General features: G+C 39.0%; 1 protein-coding gene across 1 annotated transcript; it reads left to right on the plus strand.

Annotated features, from left to right (window-relative positions):
* The first annotated feature begins 7039 nt into the window (after positions 1–7039).
* On the plus strand, positions 7040–11731 carry LOC134798677 (chondroitin proteoglycan-2). The gene is made up of 2 exons (XM_063771047.1): positions 7040–7094; positions 9768–11731. The coding sequence occupies exons 1-2, from the start codon at positions 7088–7090 to the stop codon at positions 11705–11707; spliced, it is 1947 nt and encodes a 648-aa protein (XP_063627117.1). The 5' UTR covers positions 7040–7087; the 3' UTR covers positions 11708–11731.
* Positions 11732–13880: the final 2149 nt, after the last annotated feature.

Consider the following 13880-nt stretch of genomic DNA (forward strand, 5'->3'; position numbering starts at 1 on the left):
TACAACAGTAAAATATTGGGTGGCAGAGTTTAAACGAGGTCGCTCTAGTTGTGAAGATGAACATCGATGTGGTCGACCAAATGAAGTGACTACGCCAGAAACTGTAAAAAAAATCCAGAAAATGGTATTAGATGACCGTCGATTGAAAGTACGCGAGCTAGCAGACATGGCAGGTATTTCAAAAAGTGCTGTACATCGCATATTAACTGAAAATTTGGATATGAAAAAGATGTGCGCAAGGTGGGTGCCGCGATTGCTCACAGACGAACAAAAAATACATCGCGAAGATATTTCGACCGAGTGTTTGGCAAAATTTCACAACAATAAAGCGGAGTTTTTGCGGCGTTATATTACTATGGATGAAACGTGGGTGCATTATTTCACACCAGAGACGAAAGAACAGTCGAAGCAATGGACTCGAAGAGGAGAACCGGCCCCAAAGAAGGCTAAAACAGTTCCATCAGCAGGAAAGGTCATGGCCTCCGTTTTTTGGGATTGCCGTGGGATAATCTTCATAGATTATCTTCAGAAAGGAAAGACTATCAATGGCGAGTATTATGCCAACCTTTTGCATCAATTGAGTGAAAAAATCTGTCAAAAACGACCACATCTGGCGAAAAAAAAAATTTTGTTTCACCAAGACAATGCACCAGTACACACGTGTGCCAAGGCCATGACCAAAATCCGCGAGTTAAAGTTCGAATTACTTCCTCATGCACCCTATTCGCCTGATTTGGCCCCTTCCGATTATTTTTTGTTTCCTAATTTAAAAAAATGGCTTGGTGGTAAAAGATTTGCCAGCAATGATGAAGTGGAGGCTGCGGTTGATGGGTATTTTGAAGACCTCGACAAATCTCACTACAAACAAGGTGTTGAAGCTCTCGAACATCGCTGGGCTAAGTGCATGGAACTAAAAGGAGATTATGTAGAAAAATAATAAAAAAAAGTTTAGATTTTCTTTTGTTTTCTTTGTCAGGTCGGTCACTTCTGGGACTACCCTCGTATGTGTGTTTATTTTACCACTACGTAACTATGGTAAACTCATTTTGTCTTGGTTACCTACTTAATGTTTACTCAGTTCCCCAAAAGATGGCACTGTGCAATGAGGGGCAATTAATATACTGTCGTTTAATTTTGTTGTATTATTAAATCAACACAATTATTCAATTAAATTTGTTGATATCCGTACGATTGATTGAAATTTTAGAAAAGGGGTCTTCAAAACTTAGAGTTAATTTGGCAAAATCCTTCCTCGGTGGCTTATTTATGACACATCGTATTAAATTCAGCGCCATTTGTTAGTTTACCAGAGTACTCTATAGTGTTAGCACATATTTGATGAATTTTTATAGCCTATAACCTGGCCGGAGATTTTCTCGACAGATTAGTAAAGTTTTCATCAAAATCCGTTCAGCCGTTTTCACGTGATGCGCGTTCAAATAAACAGACAAACAGATAAACAGATAAACAGACAAACAGACAAAAATTCTAAAAACTGTTGGAACGTGTTCTGTTATCAATTCTAAGTATCCCCAGCCAACTTTTTTTCAAATATCTTCCATGTACAGACTTTCGACCCTCTTCAGCTTTATTATATGTATTAGATAGATAGATAAGACAGGTTAAGATACAATTAAAAGAAAGTATACAATGTACAAAGGCGAACTTATCCTTAGAAGGGATCTCTTCCTGTCAACCTTAGAGCAATTGAGAGTAGACAAATGAAAATGACAGACCAACGAACACATGTACAGAAAAGTAAATTATGGTTTAATTATTACCCAAGTAAATAATTAAAACCTTTAGCCTACATTCTAATATAAATACACATATATAATACATATTAATATTAATACATACATAGAAATAAATATATACATAAACATAATTAAATAAAAATACCTAGTACTCAACCAGAACACAAGTCATTGGATAGTAGAGATGAAAATGGCGAAAGATTCATGTTGTTTCTTTCGAAACTTTGTATCTTTCCTATAAAATACATGTAACTTTCGAAAAAAACAAAACTGACGTTTGTCTGACAAATACAATCATACACGTATAATACCTGTTTTATACTGTGTATTTTACATGCTACATATTACCTAGTAATCGCCTCAACAATGTGTGTTTCAACCGGAGCAGACATCATTCATTCAGGCCTTTAACATCTTGACAGATGATTTATGCAGCGTCTGTAAGCGAGGAACAACGTCTCTCGTGGCTGTATAAGCCATAACCATATGTATTATAATCAGGGTTGAGGGCCCGCACTTGTCAATCTTGTCATGCCTTTGACGTAAAATTGACTTCACGTTCATGTCATATAGAGCATAGATTAACGATTCCAATTTATAAGTATTTCGTCATAATTGATAATTTCAACCTCTTTAGTTAACTGATATCGAAATATAGTCTGAGCGGAATGAAAAGTCACATGTTTGTATGAGAGCCAATACGTTCCGAGTCACTATTCATAATATAATATAATAATGCGAAAAATACAATGTATTTTACACGTAAAAAACTTAAACTTGCGAAAGATTCAATCGAAGATCCGCAAGGAAAGATACTGTATTTTATTGAAAAATACAGGGGCCTTTGAAAGATACATCTATCGTTCATGTAATTTTCATCGCTTAGCCATAGTTTATGCAATTTAATCTTGAGTGATGCTACCGACTGGGACTGTCTAAGGCGGCGGTCGGCAACCTGCGGCCCGCGGGCCGCATGCGGCTCGTGAAACTGTCACTTGCGGCCTGCGAGCCTCTCTGGCTATGTAATATTGAGAAACGACAACGCACTTTGTTAATATTTATGACTTTATCAGACATAAAGTCATAAATATTAACAAAGTGCGGCCCGCGTCAACTTACTCATCTTTAACTTCGCTACTAAAACTACGCAAAAAAAGGTTGCCGGCCGCTGGTCTAAGGGATAACGGCAACTTGTTCCACAACTGCACAGCGCGCACTGTGAAGGACCTATGTTCAGAGTTATGAGACAAAATTATAGTTTTTATCATTACCTAGTCATTACCACGGAACCACGGTATTTTTCGACCACGGTAATGACTATTCTTCCACGGTAAGAACATGAATCGCTTTTTTTATTGTTTATGCTCTCTTTTAACAAAATTTGCCAAAGGAGAGTTATTTTTTTTTGTTGTATTTTATTCACATACTATAATATTTCACGTAAAGTGAGAAAAAGATATAATTATTTATATGGTTAAAATGATAATTTGTCATTACCATGTATTAACGCCATACTAAGCACATAAAATGTCATCACCATGATACTTTAAAATTGCGAGGTCCATATCTTCGCAGATAAGTTTCACAGAAAGGGACCAAAACGTTTTTCAACATCCTTGCGTCCTAGACATTTGATTATGGTCAAACAAATACCTAAAATAAAGATTTTTAATTTTTTACCGTGGACTTACCAATTTACACCAAATCAAAGAATGAGCCGTTTACTAAATTTTATGAATAGGGGGTTAAAGTTTGTGTTTCAGCATTTCTCGAATTTAGATTTTTTTGGGAATTGAATAAGGACAGTTTCGGTGGTCTAGTCTGCTCTCCCTCCTCCCTCCTCGCGTCGGTTTCCTCAATGCTGAGGGTCGTGACCATCTCGTCGACATAGTTTTGTGTGGACCACTCGGCGCCACACACTTCTATCTGCTGCCTCGTGAAGAGCGTCGTGTACGGTGGTGTCGAGGGTGGTGCGAACCTGGTCAGTCCAACGTATCGGGCTTCTGCCCCTAGGTCTGTTTCCTTCCACTTTGCCAGTGACCACTAATTTTTCGAGATTATCGCTGCTTTTCCTGGCTATGTGTCCGAAGTACTCCAGAATCCTTCGTAGGCAGGTGGTAGAAAGCCTCGTCTGGATCTTGAGCTCCTGAAGAATCGATACGTTGGTGCGATGTGCTGTCCAGGGAATCCCCAGCATCCTGCGCCAGCACCTAGTCTGATCTATTTTTATTACTAGCAAAAAGCAGAGCTTTGTAAGGGCTCGCGGAGGTTTTCTACCTTAACGTAATACCGAACCGGTTGCTGTCCGGTACGCCTGTCTGTTACAGCTTTTACTTTGTCCTTTAAAAACGTGTCCAGACGACAAAATCAAATTGCCAATATCATCCACACGTAATATACAATTTCATAAGTGCTTATTACATCCTACACGGCCGCCCAGTACTTTTTGTAAGGAACCCAACTGGCTTTGAATTGTCCTTGAATTTATTTTTGCGTCCACTCCACACAATTGATCGAAAAACTATCCCGTCTGGACACCTACTGGCGGTAATCACGCTGCTCCGCACATAAACTAACACACACAGTTCCACTAGGTACAGCCAGGGTCCAGCATCAGCTCTATCTTGGGTACTGCTCTTCCAAGTTCTCATTAAGACGTGTCAGATGACCAAAACAGCGTGTGCCTATGTTGCACCAAACCTGAGTTCCACTAGGTACAGCCAGGATTTAGCATCAGCTCTATCTTGGGTACTAATCTCCTAAGTGCTCATCAAGACGAGTCGGATGGCCAAAACAGCGTGTGCCTATGTTGCAACAAACCTGAGTTCCACTAGGTACTGCCAGGGTTCAGCATGAGTTCTATCTTGGGTACTGTTCTCCCAAGTGCTCATCATGACGAGTCAGATGTCAAAAATAGCGTGTGTCTATGTTGCATCAAACCTGATCGAGTTCCACTAGGTACAGCCAGGGTTCAGCATCAGCTCTATCTTGGGTACTGAAAGTACTGATCTACCCAGTGATCATCATGACGAGTCGGATATCCAAAACAGCGTGTGTCTATGTATGTTGCATCAAACCCGAGCTCCACTAGGTACTGCCAGGGTTCGGCATTGGCTCTATCTTGGGTACTACTCTCCTAAGTGCTCATCAAGATGAGTCGGATGACCAAACCATAATATGCCTTTGTTACACCAAACCTGAGTTCCACAAGGTACTGCCAGGGTACTGGGTCATTTTGGTGAACTGCACGCCGACGTTTCGATTGGCGTGCAGTTCCCATACTCGTACAAGTTGCAGTCGGGTTGTAGTCCGCCTGTAACGGCCCTAAGTCACTGAAGTTTGTATTAATTATGCTTATCTTTATTTATAATTTTAGCAGTTCCAAGCAATAGTAACACTAAAGGCGCCATTCATTAATTACGTAAGACAATTTTTGCCAGCTTCTGACCCCCTCCCTCCCCTATGTAAGAAATAATAAGAATAGGCTGACCCCGTCCCCCTCCCACCAATATAATTTATTTTCAAAAAAATATTTTTATGAATGTTTATTTGTACCTGTACAAAGGTACTTGAGCTCGTTTAAGCTAACTCTGCACCGTGTTTGATAGCATAGAGTGTGGAAGTATTATTTTAAACGTCATCATTTCATAGAAAAAAAAAATATCGCATCTTTGTGATCTTACTTAAGAACTATGAAAATCCCCTCCCACCCCCTTGTAAGAAAAAATAAGATATGTTCGACCCCCCTCCACCCCAAACTCGTCTTACGTAATAAATTAATGGCGCCAAAACTGTATCTCGAACTGAAAATACCCGATTTAAGTTTGTTAACACAACATGACTGATCATCACATCGTCAGCGTCACAAAACATACGAGTAAATTGACCTCCGCAGTAAATATACAGCAAGATATTGATTGTTCTAGTAGGTATTCACAAAAACTTAATTGCTAAAATGGGAATCAAACCAAGTGAAGCGAGGTGGGTTGAATCCAGAATTGTACCCACTTTGGTATTCATCGTTGTTAATGGTGTAAGCGCCATCGACATTATTGAACTTGAGAACTCCACATAGGTATCGTATTGTCTGAATACCCACAACACAAGCCTTCTTACTTAGTCAATTTGTATAAGAATGTCCAATATTTATTTATTTATTTATTACTAACGCCATCTGTTAGAGAAGAAATAATTAACATTAGCACGAATGTTAATTCATCATTTTGCCAACAGATGGCGCTAGTAGTAATACAAAGTGTTATTACTTTATTTTATTTTTTTAGGTTTATAAAATGATATTTTTATGTTTGATAACACATCTAGACATGAATTTAAATTACTATGTTAAATTTCAAACCTAACAGTGCAGTAGTTTTTCCGTAAAGTGTACCACAAGAATGCATAGTTCGTCGATTAGTGATAGGGCTCGCTTCGCTCGCCCTAATAATTAAGCTAAACGTACTAGTGCTCGACATGCTAATGCCCAATAGATGGCACCGTGCTGTCACCTCTTTTGAAAATGACTTAAGTTTCAAGATGACATGTACTGGGACCGCGTCGAGCACCAGTACGTTTACCTTACCGTCAAGTTCGATATTTATTTTTGCAACACAAAAAAAATCCTCTAAAATCTATCTTTTTACTAGGTAACTTTACAAATGGCAGGATGGAGAAGAGGAATTTCGGTGTCTCATAGGGCCGGTTACCCTACATATTGTATTGATGTTAATTAATATGATTGAATGATTCAGCAGGCGACGAATCTTTTGTAAATTAGGTACCTACTGGTAATTAGTCATAGATCATAGAATAGTAAGTATTTTAAAGGCATGAATAATATCAATTTTCCATTGTTTACCTGGATTTAGGATTAGTTTGAGACCTCGTGCGCCGAACGCAACTTTGTCGAAAATCTAAAAAATCGCAAAAATTTCAGATTTTGTTTAGATTTGGGCGATTCCGAAAACCGAAATTTTCGCGGTTTTTTTAGATTTTTGACAAAGTTGCGTTCGGCGCTCGAGGTCACAAACTTGGATTATTCATTGGGCCAACATCATAAATAAGTCTGCAAAAAATCAGAACTACCGGATTTGACGCAAAAGAGCCACATTACAAAATTCGACAAAGTTACTGGATTATTATCGATCGAACAACGACTACCACTTAATCGATCCGATATTGATCATCATCAGTTTCTGGTAATCTTCCATTGATGATAATCTTTCTGCGGCAAAAAAAGTATAAATTGCTGATACGCATCGAAATCGCTGCATAATATTTTTAACATCTGAAAGGACTCTGAAATAGCTATTCATACAGAAAACAAGATTATGAAAGGTAAGTTTTTGTGTGCTATTTCTAGTAGTCTCGTCACCCGTAGCATTAGGGTCTCCCCAGATATGTCGACGCGCATTCGGCAAAATCCGATAGGAAAAAGCTTTATGTCCGCGCAATAAGAGCGAATAAGCCGTCGACGCGTCGGCAGGCGCCGGACGATGCGAGCCTAGCCGGACGACGGCTTTTTCGCTCTTATTGCGCGGACATAAAGCTTTTTCCTGTCGGATTTTGCCGAATGCGCGTCGACATATCTGGGGAGACCCTTATACAGTGCGCTCAAAATTCATAGATCGGTAGTATATATAAGGGGTCGTCCAGAAATCATGTGATCATACCTATTTGGCCTATTTTTGACTCACCCCTCCCCCTTGGTGATATTAGGTTATTTTAACGCAACCCCCCCTCCCGCCTGTCACAAGATCACGTGATAATTATAGAATGTTTTTTATTGGGTAAATACGCATATAAAATAGAGCGGATTATTTGATCTGATTAAATTTTTGACTAATATTGTTGTTTTTGGATTTCCCGCTTTGAAAAAAAAATACAGGTGATATCTGTTCTCACCTCCCCTCCCCCATCGTGATCATTCGTGATATTTTTCTTGCCCCCACCCCCCCTATAAACGATCACATGATTTCTGGACGACCCCTAAGACACTCAACTGGGGCCTATACCACGAAACTTACAATTACAATTTACAAGTGACAAGTTACAAATATGTATTTACTGTATAACTGGGCATATCACAAAATTTACAAATGATAAAATTGTAATAGAAAATTTATACAAATAATGTAAACTGTCGCGACAAATCTACAATTACGTGTATCACAAAATATTACAATTTACAAGCAATTTTCCGGAAAATTTGACAATTTTGTAATTGACAACTGTACGTAAAAGTTTTGTGTTGCAACAAATTGTAGAAGAAGGTATACATATTTGTGGAAATGTAAATACAAGTTGACAATTCTCTCGGCGAGCGTCAAGAGCATAATACAATTACTTAATAAATACAATTTTACATTTGGCACAATTATGTAGGTATGTTATCTTGACATACCCTCTATGTTTTGAGTTACGGGTCCTCAAATGCAAAATATTTGTAAATCGTAGACTTGTACATGTGACATGTGTAAAATTATTGTGATACTTATTTTTGTTTACAATTTAACAATATTGTCGAATTGTACACTTGTAAAGTTTCGTGGTATAGGCCCCTGGTTATGCCAACGCTTCAACTTGTAAAAATTCAAGCTTTCATGTTAGTTCGATAGTGACGATTTAATTCTAGAGCACCGTCGTCTCATGCCAAATTAACATTTAGTGGCATAACTTTTACTATACACATTTTGAAGTCAGTTTTCTTGTTCTTTTGTCTCTTTCTCTGCTCCTGTAGGTAGGTATACCTACAGGATGGCCCAAAAATACGTTGACAACGTTTTTTCTAATTATTTTATTAAGTACTTACGTAACTAGTACAAAATAAGTTAAAAACTTACTTTGTCATGGCTGCTTGGGGGCTATTCATAAATTACGTCATTTCAAATTAGGGGGGGGGGGGGGGGTCTGGACATCGGATGACGGTAGCATGAAGTAGGAGTAAATGGGGTCATTTGAAGCATGATTTTTGGATGATTATAGGGGGGGGGGGGTCAAAAATCGTCAAAAATCGATGACGTAATTTATGGACAGCCCCTTGGCCGACAGCATTTGCTGTTTTCAGAATTGAGTGACGAATTAATTTCTTATAAATTTGATTTTTTAACGGGAAAATTTGCCATAAGTACAGGTTAAAAATAGACGGTTTCATGGTATTTTACGAAAAAACCCTTGTTGCTCATTCGAAACCATGCTGTTTAGGTATTAAACTATACAATCTCGTAATAATAATTTTAGGTGATCTAAGATTTCGCTTCTGAATTTGCTATAATAGGTACCTACACACACGAAACCTTTATTTATTTTAATAAATTAGATTGGCCATCGGTACATCTCATTTTAATTTTTGAAGTAATAAAAAAATAATAATAATTTCAGCCTATATAGAATAGAATAGAATAGAATAGAAATAATTTTATTCGTGAGCACAAACACAAAATAAAAACTTATACTAAACAGAGAAACATAAAAAAGAGAAAGTGCCACGAAATGGTCTCACCTCAGCATGTTGCTGGCGACTTCCAGCGCTGATCTTCCGATAAGACCATCCGGTGAAACAATCACGACAGGTAACATGAATAACAAGAGAATTAACAACAAAATTAATACATACAAAATACACGTATATACGTCCCACTGCTGGGCACAGGCCTCCTCTCATGCGCGAGAGGGCTTGGGCTATAGTCCCCACGCTAGCCCAATGCGGATTGGGGACTTCACATACACCTTTGAATTTCTTCGCAGATGTATGCAGGTTTCCTCACGATGTTTTCCTTCACCGAAAAGCTAGTGGTAAATATCAAATGATATTTCGTACGTAAGTTCCGAAAAACTCATTGGTACGAGCCAGGATTTGAACCCGCGACCTCCGGATCGAAAGTCGGACGTCATATCCACTCGGCCACTACCGCTTAATTTTTGAAGTAATTTTGTTAAAATCCACACATGTTTAAGTGTTTTCCTATTGGTTTAGTATACTCATTTAATTAGAAACCTTATTGCTTCCAGGCACAGTCCTAGCACTTTTTTGTGCTATAGCACTTGTTAGTGCTGAACTTAACCAGAACGGATGTCCCATAAACCCTTATGTGGACGTCCTCAAACCGCATCCCAACTGCAACAAGTACTACCAATGCGTCCAAGGTGAACTCTATGAGCGGCCTTGTGCCTCAGACCTTTTGTTCAATGAGGAAACACAGGAGTGTGACTGGGCAATCAACGTTGACTGCGGCAATAGGCCAATAGCCCCAGATGGTAGCGGAGAAGCTGGAAACGACAGCAACGCTAGTGGAGGCAGTAGCGAGTCTGGAAATAATAGCAACAGCGATGGAGAACGCAGCAATGAAGACAGTGAAACTAGCGAGAGCAACTCCAGTAGCAACGAGAGTGGAAATGATAGCGGTAACAATAGCGGTGGTGGAAACGGAAACCCAAGTGAAGCTTCCAAAATCTGTGCTACTGAAGGTTCAGACGGTGTACTAGTAGCCCATGAAAACTGTAATCAGTTCTACAAATGTTCGGAAGGATCACCTGTTGCGTTGGACTGCCCAGTAAACCTTTTGTACAACTATGAAAAAGAGCAATGCGACTGGCCAGAGAACGTGAACTGCGAAGGCAGAAACCAAGGTGGTAACGGCGAAAATGGCAACGACAAGAGTGTCGAAGAAGCAGACAAAGAAGACGGCAATAATGACAATAATGGTAACAATAACAACGGTGGTGGAAATGGAAACCCTAGCGAAGCTCGCGAAATCTGCGCTGGCAAAGGTTCAGATGGTGTACTAGTAGCCCACGAAAACTGCAATCAGTTCTACAAATGTTCGGAAGGATCACCTGTTGCGTTGGACTGCCCAGTAAACCTTTTGTACAACTATGAAAAAGAGCAATGCGACTGGCCAGAGAACGTGAACTGCGAAGGCAGAAACCAAGGTGGTAACGGCGAAAATGGCAACGACAAGAGTGTCGAAGAAGCAGACAAAGAAGACGGCAATAATGACAATAATGGTAACAATAACAACGGTGGTGGAAATGGAAACCCTAGCGAAGCTCGCGAAATCTGCGCTGGCAAAGGTTCAGATGGTGTACTAGTAGCCCACGAGAACTGCAATCAGTTCTACAAATGTTCGGAAGGATTACCTGTTGCGTTGGACTGCCCAGTAAACCTTTTGTACAACTATGAAAAAGAGCAATGCGACTGGCCAGAGAACGTGAACTGCGAAGGCAGAAACCAAGGTGGTAACGGCGAAAATGGCAATGACAAGAGTGTCGAAGATAGTAGGAGCGAAGAAGCAGACAAGGAAGACGATGTCGAAGATAGTAGTAGCAAAGAAGAAAACGAAGACGGAAATAATGACAATAATGGTAACAATAACAACGGTGGTGGAAATGGAAACCCTAGCGAAGCTCGCGAAATCTGCGCTGGCAAAGGTTCAGATGGTGTACTAGTAGCCCACGAAAACTGCAATCAGTTCTACGAATGTTCGGGAGGATCACCTGTTGCGTTCGATTGCCCATTAAACCTTTTGTATAACTATGAAAAAGAGCAATGCGACTGGCCAGAGAACGTGAACTGCGAAGGCAGAAATCAAGGTGGTAACGGTGACAATGGCAATGATAAGAGTGTAGAAGATAGTAGTAGCGAAGAAGCAGACAATGAAGATGGAAACAATGACAGCAATAATAACAATAACAACGGTGGTGGAAATGGAAATCCTAGCGATGCCCCTGAAATCTGTGCCAAGGAGGGCTCGGATAGTGTTCTAGTCGCCCATGAGAACTGCAACCAGTACTATGTATGTAGAGACGGCTTGCCTGTAATTCTTGATTGCAATCCAAATCTGGTCTTCAACCCTGATACCGACCAATGTGACTGGCCAGAACTAGTAGACTGCGGTAATCGTCGCACTTTTACATCGCTCAACAAACATCTGCGCTTTGTTAGGAAGTAAATAAATTCCTGTAACAAGTATGAGCCAAAACTATTTGTAATATAATATTTGTATAGGTACTTATTCTAAATTTATCTGTTAAACTGTAAATATATAATTATATTCATACCATAATCTTCAGATTTTCTGTGCCTGCCCTTAATTGAATGTTAGTTTTTAACCTATATCCTATATTATACAGGCATGGGCATACTGGTGCTCGACGCGGTCCCAGTACATGCCATCTTGAAACTTAAGTCATTGTCAATAGAGGTGACAGCAAGGTGTCATCTATTGGGCATTAGCATGTCAAGCATTAGTACGTTTACCTTACTATACGATGCGGAGAGATGAACGTCATATAACAAAACATTTTTATGAATTAACGTAGAGAGCTGTAAGTAAAAAGCTCAAGAAAACGAAAGATGGACGAAATTGCGAGCGACGTAAGTAGTCGTAGTCGGAGCTAGGTCGCAGGTTTTCGCAGCATTTCGCAGGTTGCAAAATTTCACTTTGAATGCAAAAACAAAACACTCTAGAATTAATATCAAATCAAAGAACTCCTTAGAAATATCCCGTGATTTTATCAAATCTCTAGGTTGGCCAAGTGATATGACGAAATAGGCCTGGCCTAATCAGTCTTCGCGTTGTCGTTTCACTAGACCAGTTTGGTGATTGATCAAATCCAGTGAGTTAAGGAAATGAGTTCGATTTACAACTTGTTTTACCATAAATCACTGGGTTAATTTTAGGCATATAATATAATATTCGTATACCGGGTGTGGCCTGTAACACGAGCAAAGAATTAAAACATAGATTGTACTCCCCAAACCGTGACACTTTTGTTCAATAACTTTTAAAAATTATGAAGTATTTTCCATACAAAATAAATATTATCTTCAATGGACGCCATCGCCACGCCATATCATTCTGATTGACGTAGCTTGTCACGCCTTAAACATAACAAAATTCGCAATGAATGAATGAATGAATAATATTTATTTCAGGACTAGTCCCATATTATGTTAGTAACAAGTTTGGTACATACTTAAATTTAGTGTTAGTGCAAAACAACATAAATTAACTACTTTTGAAGCTCTGGCAATTTGGTATACACGGCGACTTGTTCCGCTGGATAAAATCGTACGTTGAGAATCGTTCCCAAGCAGTTGCTGTGCAGGGACACGCTTCTTATTACAGACCTATACCTTCCGGTGTACCGCAGGGATCACATTTGGGACCTTTGTTATTTGTGCTGTATATTAATGATATCACAGATTGTATACTAAATTCAAACATGTTATTATACGCCGACGACACAAAGATATTTAGAGTTATCAAAAATATGGACGATTGTACTGCCTTGCAGAATGACCTAAATAATTTTCAGGCTTTTTGTACCTCAAATAAATTATTTTTAAATCCAGACAAATGCTTTATTATCAGTTTCAGTAGGAAGCGAACATCCATAAACAATAGGTACACACTCTGCAATAAAGAGCTGACTCGTGTTAACCAGACCCGTGACCTCGGCGTAATTATGGACTCTAAACTCACCTTCGTACCACACATAGATAACATAGTAACTAAATCTTTTAAGCAATTGGGATTTATATTACGAGTAGGAAAGCCTTTTAATAGATTGTCAACTTATAAAGTATTATTTAACAGTTATGTCCGTAGTAGGTTAGAATTTGCTAGCGCCGTTTGGAATCCACTTTACAAAATTCACAGTGATAAAATAGAGAAGGTACAGAGAAAGTTTGTCAAGGCAATTGAGTATCGCACTGGACATAAATACATAGACTATACAACCTCCATGAGAAGACAAAATACTACTTTATTAAGTTCTCGTCGCGAACGTATTGATGTCTTGATCCTGTACAAAATTATTAATAACATCATCGATGCCCCTTCGTTAATACACTCTCTTTCTTTTAGAGTACCCCGGCGTTGTGAGCGAGCTTGTAGAAAAAAAACCCTCTTTCATATCCCCCGTAGTCGTACTTCATATGCAAAACACGGTTTCATTAGGAGAGCGTGCAGGCTTTATGATGAAAAGATTCAAAATGTAGATATTTTTCATGAAACACTATCTAATTTCAAACGATTATCTTTACAATGTATTTAACAGGCATTATAATTGTTATTACATGTACATAACTTAAGTTTTCTGGCACTGTTCATTAATACA

Source organism: Cydia splendana, chromosome 17 (assembly GCF_910591565.1).
Source record: "Cydia splendana chromosome 17, ilCydSple1.2, whole genome shotgun sequence".
In the NCBI taxonomy this organism is placed as follows: Eukaryota; Metazoa; Arthropoda; class Insecta; order Lepidoptera; family Tortricidae; genus Cydia; species Cydia splendana.